This window comes from Vigna umbellata, chromosome 8, assembly GCF_029865625.1.
Source record: "Vigna umbellata cultivar VRB3 chromosome 8, Vumbellata_1.0, whole genome shotgun sequence".
NCBI classification, from domain to species: Eukaryota; Viridiplantae; Streptophyta; class Magnoliopsida; order Fabales; family Fabaceae; genus Vigna; species Vigna umbellata.
The window spans coordinates 7,069,531-7,089,634 of NC_142172.1; the positions used below are offsets into that span (position 1 = coordinate 7,069,531).

At 36.3% G+C, this 20,104-nt stretch overlaps 2 protein-coding genes across 2 annotated transcripts; one reads left to right on the top strand and one right to left on the bottom strand.

The window, feature by feature from the left end:
* The first annotated feature begins 7,717 nt into the window (after positions 1-7,717).
* On the top strand, positions 7,718-9,576 carry NCS1 (permease, cytosine/purines, uracil, thiamine, allantoin family protein). Its single transcript, XM_047309229.2, has one exon. It carries the CDS (start codon positions 7,787-7,789, stop codon positions 9,488-9,490), a length of 1,704 nt encoding a protein of 567 aa, XP_047165185.1. The 5' UTR covers positions 7,718-7,786; the 3' UTR covers positions 9,491-9,576.
* Positions 9,577-15,807: 6,231 nt separating this feature from the next.
* Positions 15,808-16,978, bottom strand: LOC148193941 (uncharacterized). The gene is made up of 2 exons (XM_088097054.1): positions 16,908-16,978; positions 15,808-16,264 (listed from the first exon to the last, which is right to left on the bottom strand). The coding sequence occupies exons 1-2, from the start codon at positions 16,976-16,978 to the stop codon at positions 15,808-15,810; spliced, it is 528 nt and encodes a 175-aa protein (XP_087953180.1).
* Between the last annotated feature and the right edge of the window lie 3,126 nt (positions 16,979-20,104).

Genomic DNA, 20,104 nt, shown 5'->3' on the forward strand with positions numbered 1-20,104 from the left:
TCCTGATTCATGCAAAAATCTATATACAGTCTTATCATGAAAACTCGGCAAAAATGTCCAATTTTATATTGTCACACTTAACAACCCATAATCAATTATGAGAATCCATGGATCATATTGGATTCAAAAGAAGCAAGCTTGAAGACTTTAAAGTACAGTGGAGAATCCATGCATCATAACACCAGTTGCAACTAGAACAAAAGAAAAAACCTTCTTTAGCGGTGTTAAGTCCCACATTGATATAAATTAGAAGTTAAAGTATGTTTATATACCCCTATCCCCCACACCTGTTTAATAACGGTTATAGGGTGATGTGATTAGGCTGGGCCTAGGAGAGTCTCCGGTCCTTTCTGCAGAAAATGCAGCCCTTTGTTGGGCCAAGGGGCTGAGACACGTGTGGAGCCCTTGCATGTCCTGCCGTAGAATTTGGCGGGGCTTACTCCCTTTAACCAAATTTATTTTTATAAAATCGCAGGTATTAATAGCAATTTCGTGTCAGTATTTTAATAGTTTTTGGTCAAATTATACTTAAAGGGGTGCATGTAAAAGAAATCAATTTTTATAATAAAGAAAAATAATCTAGACTGTCGGTGTAATTTTGTATTTTTGAACAAATTTTATTGATTGTGTTAGAAGGAAGGTATGATAGTAAACTTTTTTGGCAGGGTTTGTTTTAACTTTTGTTATTTTATTTTTTGAAAAACGTATAGTTGTTGATTTTAGCTCCTATGTCTGTGTTAATCGGTTGTATTTTGGACTAAGGTTTGAATGTATAAGCCATGTTTCCTCCAGTAAATTGATGACTTGTCAAAGTGGCTCTCACTAGTACAAAATAAGGATAAGAACGCGAGATATACGTCTCAGTTCCCCGAAAACCGAAGCATATACAGATACGGTGGCATTTTTGTAATTTAAACTAACTTATACGCCTCGGTTGTCTAAAAACCGAAGCATAAACTGTCAATTACCTCGGTTAAATGCCCAAACGAAGCGTAGATGGACCTACGACATCGGTTTCCATAAGATCCGAGGTAGTACATGTTGTCCAAAACTGACAAACTGACTTCTGAATTGTGATTTCAGCACTTTTAGGCATCGGGTGATAGTAAGACCCGAGGCGGTAGGACTATATTACCTTGGTTAAGCGTATAACCGAGGCAGTAGAGGTTTAATATTTTACTGCTAAGTTACCCTAATTTTCACTCTTCTTCTCTCTCGCAAGCCAAACGCTCCTCCGCTCCGCTTCATACAACCGCTCCGTCCTCGCCTCAGCCACAGGGTCCCTGGTTCGTCATCGCCGCCACTACAGGGTCGCGCTCCGCCATCACTACTATAGGGTCGTGCTCCGTCACCGCCGCTACAGGATCGCGCTCCGAGAACTCGGAAGGGGAGGAATGCGTCTGGAAAAACCTAGGTTCGTAATAATACTCCAAGAGCAGGAAGGATTCGAAGCAGAGTGGAAAATAGGAAGATTGTTCGGTGAGAAATACGATTTAGATCGCGTGTTCGGTGACGGTGCCCAAATGAGGATGTAATTGGTGGATTCGGTGGATTCGGTGGAGAAGGTTGTAACGAGGACGAATCAAGTCGGAAGATGTGATTCAGTGATGTGAATCACGAAGATGAAGGCTTGTGAGAGTAATGAGGTGAGGAGATTCACGAGCTCGAGGAGAAGCTAGGTTTACCTTTTCTGGTTCTACTCCATTCATTTTAATTCCATTTCTAATTTCATATATAAAATAGGAACACACTCTTTTTCATTTCATTTCTCATCTGCAATTTTCATTGCCCGCTGAAACCCTTCATTTTCCCTAGTGGTGGATCAGTTTCCGGGAATTCCTCGCCAATTAAGGTACACTGCTTTTACTTCTGGAGCGGTATTTGTTTCGCCATGACTAATTGTATAATTTGTGTTTACGTGGAGTGTAGGATTGTTGTGTGCAAATATAAAGTTGTGAGATGGAGGATGGTGAGAAACCCACGGGTAATTCGCATGGCATTTCTGATATGGATGATGTTGTTTTATCTGTGTTTTAGAGAACATTTAGAAGTGTAAGATGAAAAGATAATAAACGTTTTGCAGTGAGGGAGGTCGGTGTGACGGTGGAAGAGATCATTTGGAGTTTTTGTTCTGTTTTTAATTCATCAATGGAGATGATAAAGACACACAAGAAAATCAGAGTATATAAATAATTTATATGAACGGTGTCCTGTTCAAATGGAAGAAAACCAGGGGAGGTTTTTATTAGATTTAAACCAAACATTGGTAATGGAGAAAAGAAGTCTTCTGCTTTACTGTATCTTGGTGGTTCTGTTTTCTCTCTGGATTTCTATTAGTGAACTATGTATGTGCTGAGGTTTCTTTCCACTGTTTGGTGTTTTTCTGTTGCTTCAAAAGTTCTGTTGCCTTTTTCTTTTGGTTCAAGCATATTATTAGTTTTGGGCATTTGACCTTGGTTCTTTTTATTATTTCATTTGCTCGAAAAAAGTCTTCTTATTTTCTTTCCTTGATGTTGATTCTATGCAGAATCTGAGCAAGGAGTTGCACAGGCCATTCTTCGGGGGCTTATAGATTTCAAAAGGGAACCTTGGCCAAGTATTTCTAAAAGTGCTAAAAGACTTGTTAGACAAATGTTAGAACCAGACCCTAAGCTTCGATTAGAAAATGTTTATTATCTTGGCCAAGTATTTCATTCTTATTGTAATTATTAGTATTAGAAACATCCAGACTTTAGTTATTAATATGTTTGAGTGCTTAGATATTTGAATTTTATAGTATGTGAACTTTATGCGTGAAATTATTGTTGAGTTTCTTGGGTTTTGTGGTAATATGGAAAAACTTGATTGCACTTTCCTTGGGTGCTTATTCTTTAGTCAGAGATGAACTTTCATGTATTGGATGCGTGAGGTATAAAAATAAAAAGAAGGCCCTATTGCCTCGGTTCAAAGGAAACCGAGGCATAAAATCCTGCGAAAAAAAAAATTAAAAACAAAAAACATATGACATCGGTGGCCTTTGAACCAAGGCGAATTCTTACATTTTTATGCCTCGGTTCGGAACCGAGGCAAAAAGGCTACTCCTTTTTGCCTCGGCTGGATATGCTTCGGTTCAGGAACCGCTGTCTATAAACGAAAAGAACCGCTGTCGTTTCTCCTTATTGTACTAGTGTCTATTGATTGTTGTGAGTTGAGAAGAAATTTTGTAACATGTATGCTTTACTACACCATGCTCAAAGAGGGTAAGCCAAAAACTCAACTTTACGTGATAAAAATGAAATATAAAAATTAGAATAGTCATTAAAACTACTTTTCAGAATGCTACAAAAATAGAAATTTTAAAAGTATATTTCAAAATAGAAAAAGGGAAATTGAAAGGTCATTTTTAGAATATATTTCTCTTATAGTTTTGAAATCTACTTTTTTTGAAACAACCTTTTTTCTTACCATGTTTTTTTATTGTCAGACCTCGAAAAAAAAAACGCACCCAAACCCCTCCTGTCAGAGTCATTTAAAACGCACCCAAAACCCTCTGCGCGGACGCCAGGTGCCAAGAAACGAGGATCTGAAATCAAATAGTGGGATGCAGGTGTTAGCAGAAGAGCGGACGTTCGTTTGACGTGGGAAGAAAAATGATTTTTCTGAAACCTCCTTCCCACTCTCTGATGCATGCAACCTTCTTCCCAAAACTCTGATCTTCTCATTTCTCTACCTTCTTTCTAGAAACTCTCCCTTCTCTTTACTGTAACTCACCTTTTCTCTGCTTCGATCGCCGTTCAGGCACCGTAGGAGCATTCCCGACGTCCCAAGCTTCATCTTGAACCGAACAAGTTTCAAGTTTGAGCGGGTACGTGTATCTATCCTTGGTCGTTCGTCTTTTGTTACATGCAAACCAAGTTCTGGTTGCATGCAGGGGTGTAGTCTAAGTTATTTTTGATTTCATGTTGTTTGGTTTAGTTGGAAGAATCAGTGATCGTTGAGGGTAGAAAGATTGTAGTCGAACGAACCCAAAAACCTACTCTTAGGACGTTAATCGCGTATCCAGGTAAGGGAAGCTTATTTAATTTAATCTGTATGTGGTTGTACTGTAAGAACGTCCGTTATTTGAATGAATGAATATAATGCATGATGGTTGATATGTTTGAAGTGTATGAATGTGAATATGAGTAATCGTTTTGGAGTATGATTTATCAACATGATATAGGTTTTACGAAGTATGTAAGTTGATGTTTTATTGTGAAGTTATAAGGTTCAAAAATGATGTATTGAAAAAAAATGAGTTAAATATAAATGAAAATCTGAATATGAAATTCTCACTATGATAATATGCGTTCGTCATTGAACGGTCCTTGACCGTTCCGTGTTTCTAGTAAACTGGTTTGACATTGAATTCTTTCATTTGGAAATAATTCTAGTTGAGGACGAGCGCCTTCTTGTGGAAAAGCTATGCTTGAGCGTTCGGCCAAGCGTAGTTGCATCGGAGCTTCAGTGACAAACATAAATCTTGTATATATATATATGTATTTGTATATGGTAGTTATTCAGACATAGTTTCGATAATACCTTATTTTATTAAGCTTTTATTTTAGGTTTAGTAGTTTTCGGTCTCACACCAAGCTCTTGTAATGCGTGGTGTTCGGTCTTATACCAAACGCTCGTACTCGTTCATAGTAAATCAATCTTGACGAAATATTGCTTGTCCAACTTTAGTAGAATTTTCCTTTGCCTTGTTCGGTCATTTACTGGCATGGGATTTCTGTATGTGAACTATTCTAAATATAGTTCTTTGACGTCTTAACATGTCTAAATTCATTGTCTCTGATCTAGAGTCCCCGTACCTATGTATTCTTTGAGTATTGGTTGGAGTTCACGAGAGTCAGTTCATTTAACTGATTCATGTTATAAATAACGTTCGTCATATATTGTATAATTGTACCCGATTTATTCCTAAATCTGACAGTAACCCCTTTCGGTCTTATTCTATTCTGGAACGGGAGATTTCTCTGTCTCGTTCCTATCGTTCGTCCTCGTTCTGAAGAGGGCTGAACGTTCGGTTTTTATTGTTCTTAGAAATTGTGATGAAAATGACACTAAAGTGAAGAATTATAAAAGATGAAAAGTATATGAGATAAATGAAAGGTTGTGAATTTTGAATGAGCATTCCAGGGAGGAACGACTCTTGGATGAATATTGGAATTTGTAAAGTATGAATGTGATAATGCTTAGCTGGCGGTTCATCCTGATGTTTCGTGAGTACTAGTCCTCATGTAGAGGAGAGTAGGTCATGTGTGGGAACCGCAAGAGGTCCTAGTCCTTAGGGGTACTTTGGACGGAACGGACTAACCTCGGGTGGCAGCTGATGAGAGTATTCCAGTTACTACATCACCCGGGTGCACGAACGTCGTAGCTACACAGAATTCATATCGTCCGGACAGTCAGTCTAGTAGTAGGCCTTGCTTGAATCGTACGTTGAGATGTATTTGATGGGTGTGAATATGAGAAATGTATGTTATTACTTGAATTAAATTACATAAGCTTACCCTCTGTTTTATTGTGTTGTCTCGTCCTTGTACGTCCGTCTTGTCATTGCAATGATCATCCGTGTGGATGTGAGCAGATGGAGACGCGTTGTTGGAGGATGCGCTGGAAGAAGAAAATTTGATAGAAGAGGAAGTGAAGGCCGAGCCATAGGAGCGTTCGACTAGTTTATAGTAGTTTTGTTGTGAGGTGATCGTTCGATCACCTCCTCTCTTTCGTTTCTATGTGACCGTACGGTATTTAATTTTTTTGTAAACCGTTCGGTCATGTTTCCTTTTATCTGGAACAGATGAAGTTTGTAACTTATGTAAGGTCGTTCGGCCGTAACCGTTAGTTGTTTAGTTAAGACTGAACTGATGTATTGTTAACTGTAATCAATTCTATTATATGGTTTTATTACTGTATTCTTGGGATGTTACATTTATTAACATATAAATTATTTTATAAACTATTAAAGAAGTTAAAAATGTGTTCAAAAATTATTTTCTAAAATGGCATTTGAATAAATAATTTTAGCAAAAAGAGCATGACATTGTCAAAGTGAAAACTATTTTATTTTAATTGGGGAGAAGCACAATTATATTTAAACATTTATGGTAATATAAGTACTAACACGACTTTGGAGAATCTGAAAAAGAAGAAAACTTATGGATAAATGTAACATTTTAAATTAAAGAAACAATGGCAATGTATTTTAAAGAAAAAGTTAAAAATGATTTTCATGAAAAATGATAATTTATCTGTCTTAAAATTTTTTATATAATTTAATTTTTAAATTTTAAAAATAAATAGATATAGTTATCATAACTTAATTTTTAAATTTTTTTATATGTCAATGTAGATTAATAAATAACGTTTGAATTATTTATATTATTTGATATATTTCAGCTAAAATATTAATTTAAAATATAGTTTAACACATAAAAAATTATTAAACTAAAAAATCGTTTATTTTTAAAGTAAAAATTAAAATATATTAAATTTAAAACAAAAATAAATTTTAATTTTGCATTAAAATTTAACCATTACAAACATATATAATCCTAAAAAGAAATTCTATAAATAGCATGGGCTTTTTGAAGCCCAAACCTTAAAAAAAGGGGGTATTATGAGCACGCCGCCCTTAATAAAAGAGGTTTCAAATTACACATGTCTTGTATTAGTTTAATAACTGATTGATTAATTAAAAATAATGTCAAAATTATTTTATAATAAACAATTATGGACATTCCAATCATACACGCCAACCATTATTGTTCAAAAATTAAACGCAAACAATAATGAAAGTTTCAATTGTATACACTGAATCGAGAAAGTTTCAATTATAGTTTTGAAAAATAAAATAAAATTATGATATAAAATATGACCGAAATTATATATACATATGCAGTAATAAAACTCGAAATAAACTTTTTCAAATATAATCCTCGTAAAAAAAGGAATTTATTCTCCCTCACGTTGAATTTCATAACATTTTCAATTTCTTATTTTGACTTTTGAAATCATAATTAGCACTCTTTCCTTTAATGAAAGAGTATTTAAAGTACTAATGTTGCACTTATAAAAAATTATAACTATGCTTGAAGAAAAATTGTGTTGTTAATTGGATGGCATTTAACCGCTAATTTAATGTACCGGTGGCAAGATCTTAACCAAACATAATTCTAGATTTAATGTTTCAACCGTCTCTGTTTTCGTCCAAAATTTCAAATAGGATCATTTCTTTTTTGGCGTTTTAATTGAGTCTTTATTTTTATAAAATTGAATCAAATAGAACCTTTCCGTTAAATTGATGAAACGGCGTTAAGTGTTGTATTAGATACTGTCATTTAATTCAATTTTACAAAAATAAAGACTCAATTGAAACGTAAAAAAAAAAGTCCTAATTGAGATTAAAGGCAAAAGGAGAGACATATTGAAACATTAAACCCATAATTATAATCAACAAGTATTATTTATTTACTCATCTGTGATGCTTGAGTAGCACAATAAAATATTGTTTATGCATTTATCATTTAGATTATGATCTGCTTAATAAGTTGAGATAAAATCGTTTTTAAGCTCATAGATCCACGGCAACTCATTGACCTCATTCTTTCATCCCTTTGGTTAAATAAATAAATAAATAAATAAATAAAAAATAAATAAAGAGGTTGAATTTTGCCATTCATTCCCCACCACTCATCATCCATCTCTATCACACCATTGTATTCTGCAGCAACAGTCTTGTGCTCACAATCTCCACAAAAGCATGGTATTATCTAAATGTCTAAGTTCAACATTCCATCTTCCTCCTCACCCCACTACTCCTTTTCTCAACCCAGTGCCACCATTCAAAACTCCAAGCTTTCCTTCTTCTCCCAACCATACTTTCTTTCCTTCAAAACTCAAAAAAACATTTCTTTCACCATCCTTAGACAAACTCTTACCAATGAAATGTTCCAACTCTTCAAACTCCATCTCACCACCTGATTTGGAGTTTGAGTCTGATCCCACTCTCACCAATGAAGACCTGAAGCCAACAGCACCGAGTCAAAGGACATTTTCTGGCTTTGAAATAGCAAGTTTATGGGTTGGACTGGTTGTCGGTGTCCCTTCTTACTACCTTGCCGGTAGCCTTGTGGACCTTGGCATGGCTTGGTGGCAAGGCATAGCAACTGTGGTGGCAGCCAACATGGTGCTCTTGGTTCCTTTGGTCCTCACTGGGCATGCAGGCACACGTTATGGCATATCATTCCCAGTTCTTGTTAGATCCTCTTTTGGCATCCATGGTGCTCACATTCCTACACTTCTAAGAGCCCTAATTGGTTGTGGTTGGTATGGAATTGAGTCTTGGATTGGTGGGGAGGCAATTTTCCTTCTCTTGCCAACATCCATTAAGGAAGCTTCATTCTCCCAGCCTCTACCTTGGCTTGGCACTTCCCCTCTTGAGTTTGCTTGTTTTTTGGTCTTTTGGGTGGCTCAGTTGGCCTTTGTCTGGAGAGGAATTGATGGTATTAGAAAGCTTGAGAAGTACTCAGCTCCAATATTGGTTGCTCTCACTTCTTGTCTTCTGATTTGGTCTTGTCTCAAAGCTGGTGGCATTGGTCACATGCTCTCTTTGTCTTCCAAGCTCTCTGCATCAGAATTCTGGTCTATTTTCTTCCCTTCCCTCACTGCCAATATAAGCTTTTGGGCCACTGTGGCTATTAACATCCCTGATTTCACAAGATATGCCAAGAGCCAGAAGGATCAAGTTATTGGTCAAATTGGACTTCCCATCTTTATGGGGGCTTTCACATTTGTTGGTGTAGCAGTCACCTCATCCACAAAAGTGATATTTGGTCAAGTCATTTCTGACCCTATTCAACTTCTTGGTCAAATTGGTGGCCTCACAACTAGGATCATTGCAATCTTTGGTATAAGCCTAGCCATTATCACCACCAATATTGCTGCCAATGTTGTGGCACCAGCAAATGCTCTGGTGAATCTCAGCCCCAAATGGTTCACCTTTAGCAGAGGAGCTCTTCTGACTGCACTCCTTGGGATTGCTTTTCAACCTTGGAGGCTTCTTCAGTCTAGTGAGAGCTTTGTTTACACTTGGCTAGTTGGATACTCTGCTTTGATGGGTCCTATTGCAGGGATTGTTCTAGCTGATTACTATATCATACACAAGACAAATTTGAATTTGAATGACTTGTACTCAAAGAGTCCTTATGGGGCATACTGGTATTCAGGAGGATTTAATGTAGCTGCTATTCTGGCACTAGTTATTGGAGTTTTACCTGTGGTTCCTGGTTTCTTGCAGAAAATTGGAATTGCAACTTCAGTTCCTAACACTTTTGTTGTGATCTACAACAATGCCTGGTTTATAAGCTTCTTTTCTGCAGGATTCTTGTATTTGGTTCTGTCAAATTTGAGAGGGAAACCTCGTAACTCTGCTGCCAGAGACCCCCTTTTGCCTACAGCAAAGTAAATTCAGAGGACCTCATGGAATGAACCATCTCACCCTATGTGTAAATGTCATACATTGAGATACATCAATATAAAACTTTCTTTATACATTGTTCTTTGGTTGAAATATTTGAATTATGGAATATTCTGTTAATCCTTTTTTATGAAAGTTGTTGTACTCAATTCTGTGCTATATCATTTTAAAAGGTAGCTTGAACACATTTTTTCTTGCAAATATATGTCATAATATACTTATGTTGCTATATAAGCTCTGTTTCATAGAAGGGGAACTCAATAACGTATTTTACAAGTGATTTCCAATCTTGAAACTATGATAAATTAAGTTCAAAAAGGGGAAAGATGATCTTACTACTCACGAGTTGTATTAGTATGAGACCATCAAGTCTATCATAAGCTAAGTATAATTAAAACAAGACTATATTTATGATATAAATAAACAATGAGATGGTGAGTTAATATTTATGATACAATGTATTGTATATAAATTATAAGTATATTTTTCTTCAATTAGATAAAATTATTATAAATGATACGGTTTTTTTTTTTTAACTTTGAAATATTGAAACCTAGGAAAATCATCAAGAGTCAGGGATCATCACATTAACTATATATATCACCCCATACTTCATTGTCAACTAATTCAAAAAATATCTTCATGCTATTTTTCCAAAATATTTTTTTTTTAATAAATGCATCCTCAATCTTTGTCTTTTTGAAAAAACTATAAAAGTTTTAAGGAAAAAGGTATAATACCAAAAGTGGAAGTAAATCGGTGATTTTAATACTTCTTTGTCTATTAACAAATTCATAAAACGTCTCCTAAAACAATTGGGTGTATGATATATGATTCTTGCTAAAATAACAAATTGGTAATGTTCGAGACCTAATTCATTGTCAAGATTAAGCTAGGCAAAAATATTTTGAAACTAAGTGAAATAATAATAATTTATATTAAAAATCAATCAATATGAACAACTTAGCACTTTATTCATTATTCCAAGGGATAATCAAATATAAGCAAAAATAGGGTTTTGAAACCATTTAGAACAACACGAAGAAAGTTCAATATTTATTTACTTCAATAATATTTTATACCAAATAACAATTCACACTCCTATCGTTCAAAATTAAGTCTCTAGAGAGCCAAATTATGAATGTGATTTATGGCTTTTATGTTAGAATACTAGTTTTAATTCAGTTCTTGAAGAATTGAATTATGAGCTGGTTTATATATTTATTTTTTTTTGTTTTAAAAATGAAGGGAAGGAAATTTGGAAATTTGAAAAATAATTACTTTGAAAAATAAATAGTTTAAAAAATAAATACCATGAATAAAATTAAAAAAATATACATTTTAAAAAAAAGTTATAAAGGTATATATATTGATAAATAATATTTTAGAAAAGTATATATATTAAAAAATAATAAATTAGAAAACTAATTATATATAGAAATAATTATTTTAGTTGAGATCATATTTAAAAATAAAAATTTAGAAAATTAATTATTCTAAGAAATAATTTATTAGAAAATAAATATTTGAAAATATAATTTCTTAGAAAAATAAATATTTAGTGAAGTAATTACTTAGGTTTTTGTTAAATTAAAAACGGTAATATTAACATTTATTATTTATGATTAAATTATAGATCAATGAAATGTAAATGTAAATAAAGGTAAATGACTTTTGAAAATTTTGTATATTAAAAAAATTGAATATAACAAATGGATAAAAAAATTGATTAAATATGAAAGGGAATTTTGTTTGTAGTGTGTAATTATACATGTATATATGACCGCTTGGTGAGAGATTAACTAAACGATCCATTAATAGTCAGATTAAGTGAATTCAGTTAACTATGACTAATTAATCATGAAGGTGGACCGAACGGTCATGCATAAGAGGATTTATCTTTAATGCTGAATAATTTTAGATAAAGTGTGAGATCACCTTTAATTGGACCGTAATTAGATCATTACGAATCTAGATCCACACTGAAATCTATAAATATAGGTAGGAGGTAAGGAGGTAGGTGATTTTGTATTTATTATGCCATTAATGCTTAAGTGGCTGAGTCTTCACTGACTTTGTCATCGAAATACCTTCTGCAAGTAACATCCAAGCATAAAGGACGAACGGTAACGTGAGGACGAACATTTAAACCCTTTTGTAACTCATACGACACTGAACCATTAATCTCGACTCCATACCCCGAAACAATACTGATGAGTCAATATTTTATCGACTTCACTTAGCTTATTGTACTAGATTTAATTAGGGAGTTATGCTTAAATGTCTATTATTTTCCCATTTTTGCTAATTGTGATTAATTTGACCAGAAATTCTTATTTTAATTAATTTGAATTATCTAAGGCTAATTATTTTCAATATTAATCACAGGGAAATTGTTGGAATATTGTTTTAGGACATCAATGGAGCTGTCATGTCATTCTTCACTTGTCACATCAGCATTTTAGTTTAGAATTTAATTGTGATACGCTGTCGTTGAAGCTATCAAATTAATACTACTTTTCAAGGCAACTTCAATATTGCCAAGTAGTATCCAAGAAAGTAGACAGGGCTAAAGTAACCCTGAGTCGTCTCCCTTCGAACACGAAATTGCTTTCGAATATCTAACTCTTATGAATGTTATGCAATGCTTATGAATAAAAGTAATGGTTGAAGAATGTTTAAAGAATAAATAAGAAACTTAAAAACAGTTATGATTAAATAGGCTAATTCCACTGCTTTTCCAAGATAGATTCATCATCGGTTAATCACGAATAATTGTTCAATTAATTATTGTTTAAGTTTCAAATTAATTAAAGTACATTCTTAATTAATTTGAGGGCGATCGTGGATTTAACCCAAGTAAATTCTCAATCAAATGCAAAACCTTTCTAGATTATTCATAATAAATTCAACCAAAGTACATTCTCAATCAAATTCTATTGTGTTTAACCATGTTTATTCTTAAATCTCCTGACCAAGTTAAAAGTTAATCAATCAAATTAAGTTCTCAATTAATTATAGTTGAAATTATTACTACCAACCAAAGTACATTCTCAATTGATAGTAAAAACCATTTAATCATATGAAACTTCCTAAATTAAATCAAAGTAGATTCTTAATTAAACCTAGAAACCCTAGAACTCATATAATCAATATGCATGTAGATTCAAACACATTATGATGCAAAAATATTTACTTTTAACAAGATAGAGAGATGAAAGACATAGAGAGAACAACTTAAATCAATAATCAAAGTAAACAATTGCATTAACTGAACGTAACTTCAGAATCCATCATGGAATTACAGCAGAATAACCCTAGATGCTTAGCTCTCCATGAATGGAGTTGAATACAAGATGAAAGAAAAGTGAGAGGAGTATGAGAGAATGAATGAAGTGAAGTCCCCCCTGGGTCTCTTTATATAGGGCTTGATTGGGCTTGGACTCTGAATATTCAGTTGACAGAATCTTTTATCTTATATCTTCCAAATAACTAAAAGATTTAGATAATTATAACATTATTTGGAAGATATTTTCTGTTTATATTCCCAAATTAAATAAATTCAACAACTGAATTTTATCTTTTAGCTTTTCTGAATTTCTAAAATTACACATAAGCCCTGAAATTTCTTCTATCTGCACTTTAGCCCCTTATGATTTTCCCAAAATTGCACCAGAAGTCCCTGTTTGACCAGACTTTGACCAGAGAAGGCTTGTTGACCAACTTTGACTCATATGGTTGTGGCCAATGGGAGCTCGCCACGTGTCAGACCCTTTCCCACCCAAAATTAGGGTTTTGCAGATTGGGGGAAAGGGCTTCCCCCTCCGCCTCTGCCTGCGCCGCGAATTGGATAGTAGCGCGTTGAGGGTTTCGCTGTTTGGATTTCTCTTCTTGCAGGTGCTCGCGGTGCGAAGACGATGGAGGTTAGTGGTGGTCGTGACACGGTGATGATGATGAACAAGCGAGGAGGGGGTGCGTCGTGATCAGGCAAGGTGGTTGCGGAGCGATTCTGGATCAGTGTTTCTTTGCAGGTTGAATCGCGATGATGGTCTTCGTGATTCTGGGTGGCTCCGCGAAAAGGATGGTTGACAGTGGTCCGGGGTTGGGCGGCGATGGTGTTGTCGGCGGGGCTAGGGAGAAGATGAAGATGGTGAGCGAGAAGCGTGGTGGTTGTGTTGATGGTTGCTTGCGGTGGCTCGATAGAAGGACTCGCGAGGAAGAAGAAAGGTTGCACGATGAGGATGGTTGCGGCGGCTTGACGGTGGTATCGCGACGGCTTCACGACGGCATGGTTGCGCGATGATAGCTGCCATGGGAGACGGTGACGATGCTGGGTTTGATGGCGGTGCGACATGTGGTTATTGGCCGTGGAAGAAGGTGGTTGATGGTGGCCACTGGCGGCGCAGCTCCTGTGCGACGGCGGATGACGGCGAGACTCTATGGTGGCCTATAGTGGCGCGGCGACAAGGTGGTGATGGCTAGGGTTCTGCTGGAATTAGAATTAGGAATTCATGTGTGGAAGATGATGATATGGCAGAGGGGGTGATGTGGCAGCATGTGGTTGGCTAAATCTGTGTGGGGAGGATTTGGACACGTGGCATGATCTGGTGGAGTCTGATTTAGGAGGGGTAGAAATAGGAAATTTCAGGGGTTGTAGGAGAAAATGCTTAATGTTTGGGCTTGGTTGTTTGGCCTGTTTCAGAAATAGGAGTGTATCTAGAGAAATTTAGGAGGTGCAAGGGTAAAGTCTACTTATTGGCCCATCTATACATTATTTTTCAAATAAAACCTGATTTTGGGCCTTAATTTGCAATTTGGACCAATTAAACTTTAATTTCAGCTGCACAAATAAACATTAGAACATCCAAGAATAATTTATGCGCTAAAACTCACTTTTTACATCTCTTTAATTCCCAAACCCAACAATTCCAATCATCACAGATCCACTTAAAATCAACCATTTAAGCACAATTATCTCATCAAAAATTTGAGTTTTAAAGCATAAATGTGGGCATAAATATGCACTCATCACACCCGCACACTTATCCTTTTGCACTCCTGGGCAAAATTGATTAATTCCAAGACTTTGTTCTGAGTCATTTTATTCCATATTTGCATTTGGATCAAAAGAATGAGCAGCACTAGACATAGATCAATCATCTAGACATTACTTTGTTATGGACATGCAAATGAAATCACTCTATTCTTCACACATAAGTTGACCTTTTTGAATTCCCAAGAAAATAATTATATGAAAGATAACACTCAAGCCAATATGTGTCTATTCCTCTCCAACTCTCTCAAGTGTTTTTGGCTTGTGTTTACACTCAAAATACCCATGTAAGTAGACACCCTTGATATTAACAAGACTCTATCATTCACATACTTCAGAAAACATGCAATTATTGATCATGAGGGCTTTTTAAAGGTTTTATTGAGGCCAAGGCAAAGGTAGGAAATTTTCTCGGAATTTCTGAGTTTTTGAAATTGATATAGAAAGAGTAATAATACTTGATTTCAAAAACAAATCTATTTCTTTTTCTTTTAAGGAAGATTTACTTTTCTTTCTTCTTTTTTTTTTCTTTTTAAACTCCAACTTTTCATCTTCCGTTTTGCTTTTTTTTATTATTTTGTGGGTGAGGTACTCACCCACACACTTATTCCTCACTTTACTTCTAACAAAATCCATTACTCCTTCTTCTTTCCTAAGGTAAGGAACATATGATTTTTCTTCTTTTCTCATTTCACAATGACTGGAAACAAGAAAAATAGGCTTAAGGCTCAAAAGGGGGTTCCAATGGATTAATGTTAGGACAAGTTTATTTGGCCAAGTAGCTAAACCAAGAAATGCCTCAATCATATCAAATCATGCATATTCCCCTCAGTTGCACAACATAGAATCAAGCTAACTATTAGAGTATCAACAAAACATGGGCAAATCACAAAAAAAAAATAGGTATGGCACATGGTGGTCCATCCTTAACATTAAGCCCAAAACTCACATGGTTTCAAATTTCTTTCTCAAAAGATTTAATCAGGGAATTCTCAAGTCAACTCAATCAGCAAATCATAAAAGCAATCCACTCATATCAACATGACTCATTTTTTTTCTTGAATTCATGATCATACCAATTACTGATTCAAACTCTCAAATCCAATGCAAATATTTATTAAAAAAAAACAAACAAAATAGGGAACAAAATTAATTGTTTCCCCACACACCCCCACACTTAAACTATGCATTGTCCTCAATGTATGCCTTATATGTAGAATGCAAAGAAAAAGTATGAGGGTACTTACCTCCTTCATGGTGGAAGGAATGTTGGAGTGGTCAAATTCACTCCATCCATCGTCTTGTTCAACATGTCTTGATTTTCATTAAATATCCGCAGACGATGGCCATTAACCTTGAAGATTCTATCAGAAGATTCTTCCTTGATCTCCACTGCTCCATAGGGAAACACTTGTGTTACAATGAATGGACCTTCCCATTTGGAGCGTAATTTACCACTCATAGGCCCTACCCTAGACTTGTACAATAACACCTTTTGACCTATGTTGAAATCTTTTATGGTCACAAGCTTTTGATCATGGAATTTCTTGGTTTTCTCTTTGTAAAACTTGGAGTTTTCATAGGCTGTGAGCCTAATCTCCTCTAGTTCTTGCAGTTGGAGCTTTCTCTCTTTCCCTGCTCCTTCCATGTCCAAGTTACAAGCTTTCACAGCCCAGTACGCTCGGTGTTGAATCTCCACAGGTAGATGGCTGTCAACACTCAATTTTGTCCGGGTTGAAAAAAGAAGTGTTTTTATTGGTTTTTTTTTTTTTTTTTTTTATTTTACCTTTTTTGTTTTATTCTATTTTTTATGTATTTAGATTTTTGTTTTTAATTCAATTTTTACTTTTCTTATCTTCAATTTTGTTTTAATAGAGTTAATAATTAAAAAATTAAAAAATGAAATTAAAACTGAAAATAAATAATAAATAAAATAAAAATTAAAAAAAAGGGGAAAATAGAAAACGTGGGAAATGGGTATGTGAGACGTGTCTGGGGTGAGGGGGACCAGGCGGTTAGAAAGGAATATTTCCCAAGATTTTGGGAGGGGATTTTGTTGGAATCAGAGAGAGAGAAAAAGAAAGAGAGAAGACACACGGGGGACCTTCGTCTGGGGATCATCATCCAGATTCACCATTTTTACCTGGAGAAAAAGATAGACGCCAGCAAGAGGAGGAGGAAAAAACTCATTGGAGACGCAAGGTTGGCATTGGCAATCGAAAGGTAAGTAATATCTAACACTCCTTGTTCTACTGAGTGGGTTACTGGTTCATGAGCATATCTCCGATTGTTGTTAAATTTGTATATGAATATTGTTGAATGCACTGGATATTGGTATATGTTCGTTATTACCAAACATCTTCAATCTTCACCTCCAACACTTGATTTCCAATATCCATGATCATCTTCATTCCCTGCTGCATATTCCACCCATCATCACGGTCTCGCAAACTTGGTACTCCTCCATTTACTCAACCAAACCTCATTCCCTCATTCACTCATCAACCATCATCCTCAACCTGCATTATACAAAGCCACAGTCTAGAACAATGACCAATTTCCAGCATCCAAACACAAGCCCATACTTTACCTTCACTGAGCCAAAACAGGGATTGACCACTGTGTCGTTCACTGTCGCCTTCAACCGCGCAACACCGATCTTCCTTTCCATTCATTCTTGTTCAATCTAGGAAGAGGCACACGCCACCACCTTCAGGCTCACCATCCCGTTGTAGGACACTAGATTAGGGTAGTGGTGCTGAGGGGAAGAGGAGAAGGTTCTTTGTGCTATTCTCGGTGAATGGGACGACGGCTTCGGCGGCAGGCGACGCTACTGGCAACGCCATAGACGACGTTTCGCGGTGATCGTTTTGAAGAAGTATTGGCACATGTGCGGCGGAGGAAGACCCTCCCTGGAGATCAATGTTTTCGAAAAGAGAAGAGCGGAGAAGGTGGCGTCGTGGCTGGTGGTGGTTCTGGTGGTGCAAGTTGTCGCCGGCGAGCCTAAGGTGTGTTCTGGTTGAAGCAACGGTGGTCGGCCATGGCAGAGGTGAGGATCAGTTGTGGTGCTGAACAAGAGACCTTGAATCTCTAGAGAAGGTGTGAACCGGCGTGAAGGAGTGGGAATGAGGATGAATCTCTGAACCCCTAGAAAATTCTAGGTTAGAAAGCATTGGACTGGGCCAGGCCCAGAAATGAGCGTACGTCCGGGAGCCTTGGGCCTCTTTTGGAACGCTCGTTATCCAAACGAGCGAACGCTCGTTATCCTTCAGCCTTTTTGACCGTTCGTTCAACATTCCAAACGAACGAGCGTTCGTTATCCAAACGAGCGAACGCTCGTTATCCTTAAGCTTTTTGACCGTTCGCTCAGCACTCTCACCAACTAGCGCTCGTTATCCAAGCGAGCGAACGCTCGTTATCCTTAAGCCTTTTTGACCGTTCGTTCAGCACTCTCACCAACGAGCGCTCGTTATCCAAACGAGCGAACGCTCGTTATCCTTCAGCCTTTTTGACCGTTCGTTCAACATTCCAAACGAACGAGCGTTCGTTATCCAAACGAGCGAACGCTCGTTATCCTTAAGTTTTTTGACCGTTCGCTCAGCTTCTATCTAACGAGCGTTCGTTATACAAACGAACGACCGTTCGTCTTTAAGCCTCCACATTTGAACGTCCGTTCGTCATGACAATAACGAACGTTCGTCCTTAAGCATCCATTTTTGAACGTCCGTTCGTTTTGTCTCTTAACGAACGCTCGTTATCTTTAAGCTTTTTCTGACCGTTCGTTCAACATTCTCCACGAGCGCTCGTTATCCAAACGAGCTAACGCTCGTTATCCAAACGAGTGAACGCTCGTTAACCGTAAGCCTTCTTGAGCGTCCGTTTACCATCTTCACCAATGAGCGCTCGTCATTTAGCTTTCGTTCCAAACATCTGTTCGCCAATGAGCGTTCGTTCTCAAGCTTTCGTTCCAAGCGTCCGTTCACCATCTTTCCACAACGAACGCTCGTCATTCAGCATTCGTTCCCAATGTCCGTTTGTAATTTCAACAACGTCCGTTCGTTATGTCTCTCTACGAACGCTCGTCATTCTGTGCGCTTTACAACGTCCGTTATATTCCCCAATGAACGTTCGTTTCTTTCGACGAACGCTTGTCGTTCGGTACACATTTTTAAACGTCCGTCCGTTGCCTTCCCCAACGAACGCTCGTCCATAACGAGTGTGCGCCATCCAACATCATTTTCCTAACGAACGCTCGTCCCAAACGAGCGCTCGTCATTTGGCCTCCACTCACCTCATTTACCCAACGAACGTTCGTCCTCTCCCCAACGAACGCTCGTCATTCTGAATACTGTCCCCAACGTTCGTCCAACCTTTCCCATTTCTTTTTTTTGTTTATTTATTTTTCTTTATTGTCTTATTTTATTTTGTTCTATTTATTTATTTTAGACATTCACTTATCCTAAAATATATATTGAATAATACAATATTGATAGTTTAAATAAAAATTAATTACAAGAAAAGTTTTAAAGGTTTAAAGCGCACGTGTGACCGCTCGCGTCGTCCTTGTGCTAAAAACCTGTTCTTCTTTTCTTAAATAAAATTTACAAAAATATGTTTTAAAGGTTTAAGCACACGTGTGACCGTTCGCGTCTTCCTTGTGCTAAAAACCTCTTCTCCTTCCTTAAATAAATTTACAAGAAAAGTTTTAAAGGTTCAAGCGCACGTGTGACCGCTCGCGTCGTCCTTGTGCTAAAAACCTTTTCTTCTTTTCTTAAATAAAATTTCAAAAATATGTTTTAAAGGTTTAAGCACACGTGTGACCGCTCGCGTCGTCCTTGTGCTAAAAACCTCTTCTTCTTCCTTAAATAAATTTACAAAAAGTATACGTTTTGAAGGTTAAGCACACGTGTGACCGCTCGCGTCGTCCTTGTGCTAAAAACCTTTTCTTCTTCTTAAATAAAATTTCAAAAATATGTTTTAAAGGTTGAACACTCGTGTGATCGCTCGCATCGTCCTAGTGTTCAATACCTTTCTCTCTTATTTATGTAATATTAAACGAGGGTATGAGTGCTCGTGCAATCGTCCGCATCAGCCTAGCACTCAATACTCTTAAGTTTTCCTAAATAAGTAGATAACGGTATGAGTGCTCGTGTGATCGTTCGCATCGGCCTAGTGCTTAATATCGTTATCTCTCTTTTCAAAAATAATTAAAAATATTTAAATATCATTTTAAAGGTATGAGTATTCGTGCGACCGCTCGCGTCGGCCTAGTACTCATTACCTTCTTTTTCTCGAAAATATTAAAAACATAAAAATCTCCAAAAATTAAAAACATCTGCTTTTTCAAACAAACAAACAGTCTTTCAGCTAGAACTACGTAACCCTGATTTCTCATTTTGAATGAGAATACGTAGGAGCAAGGTCAATCCTTGTCGGGCCCAAAAAACTAAAAAATATGTTTTGTTTATTTAGAATTTTATTTTAGGGGATAATTAAACATTTTGAAAACCGCATCATATTCGTGCATTTAGTTAAAGGTACTGCCTTAG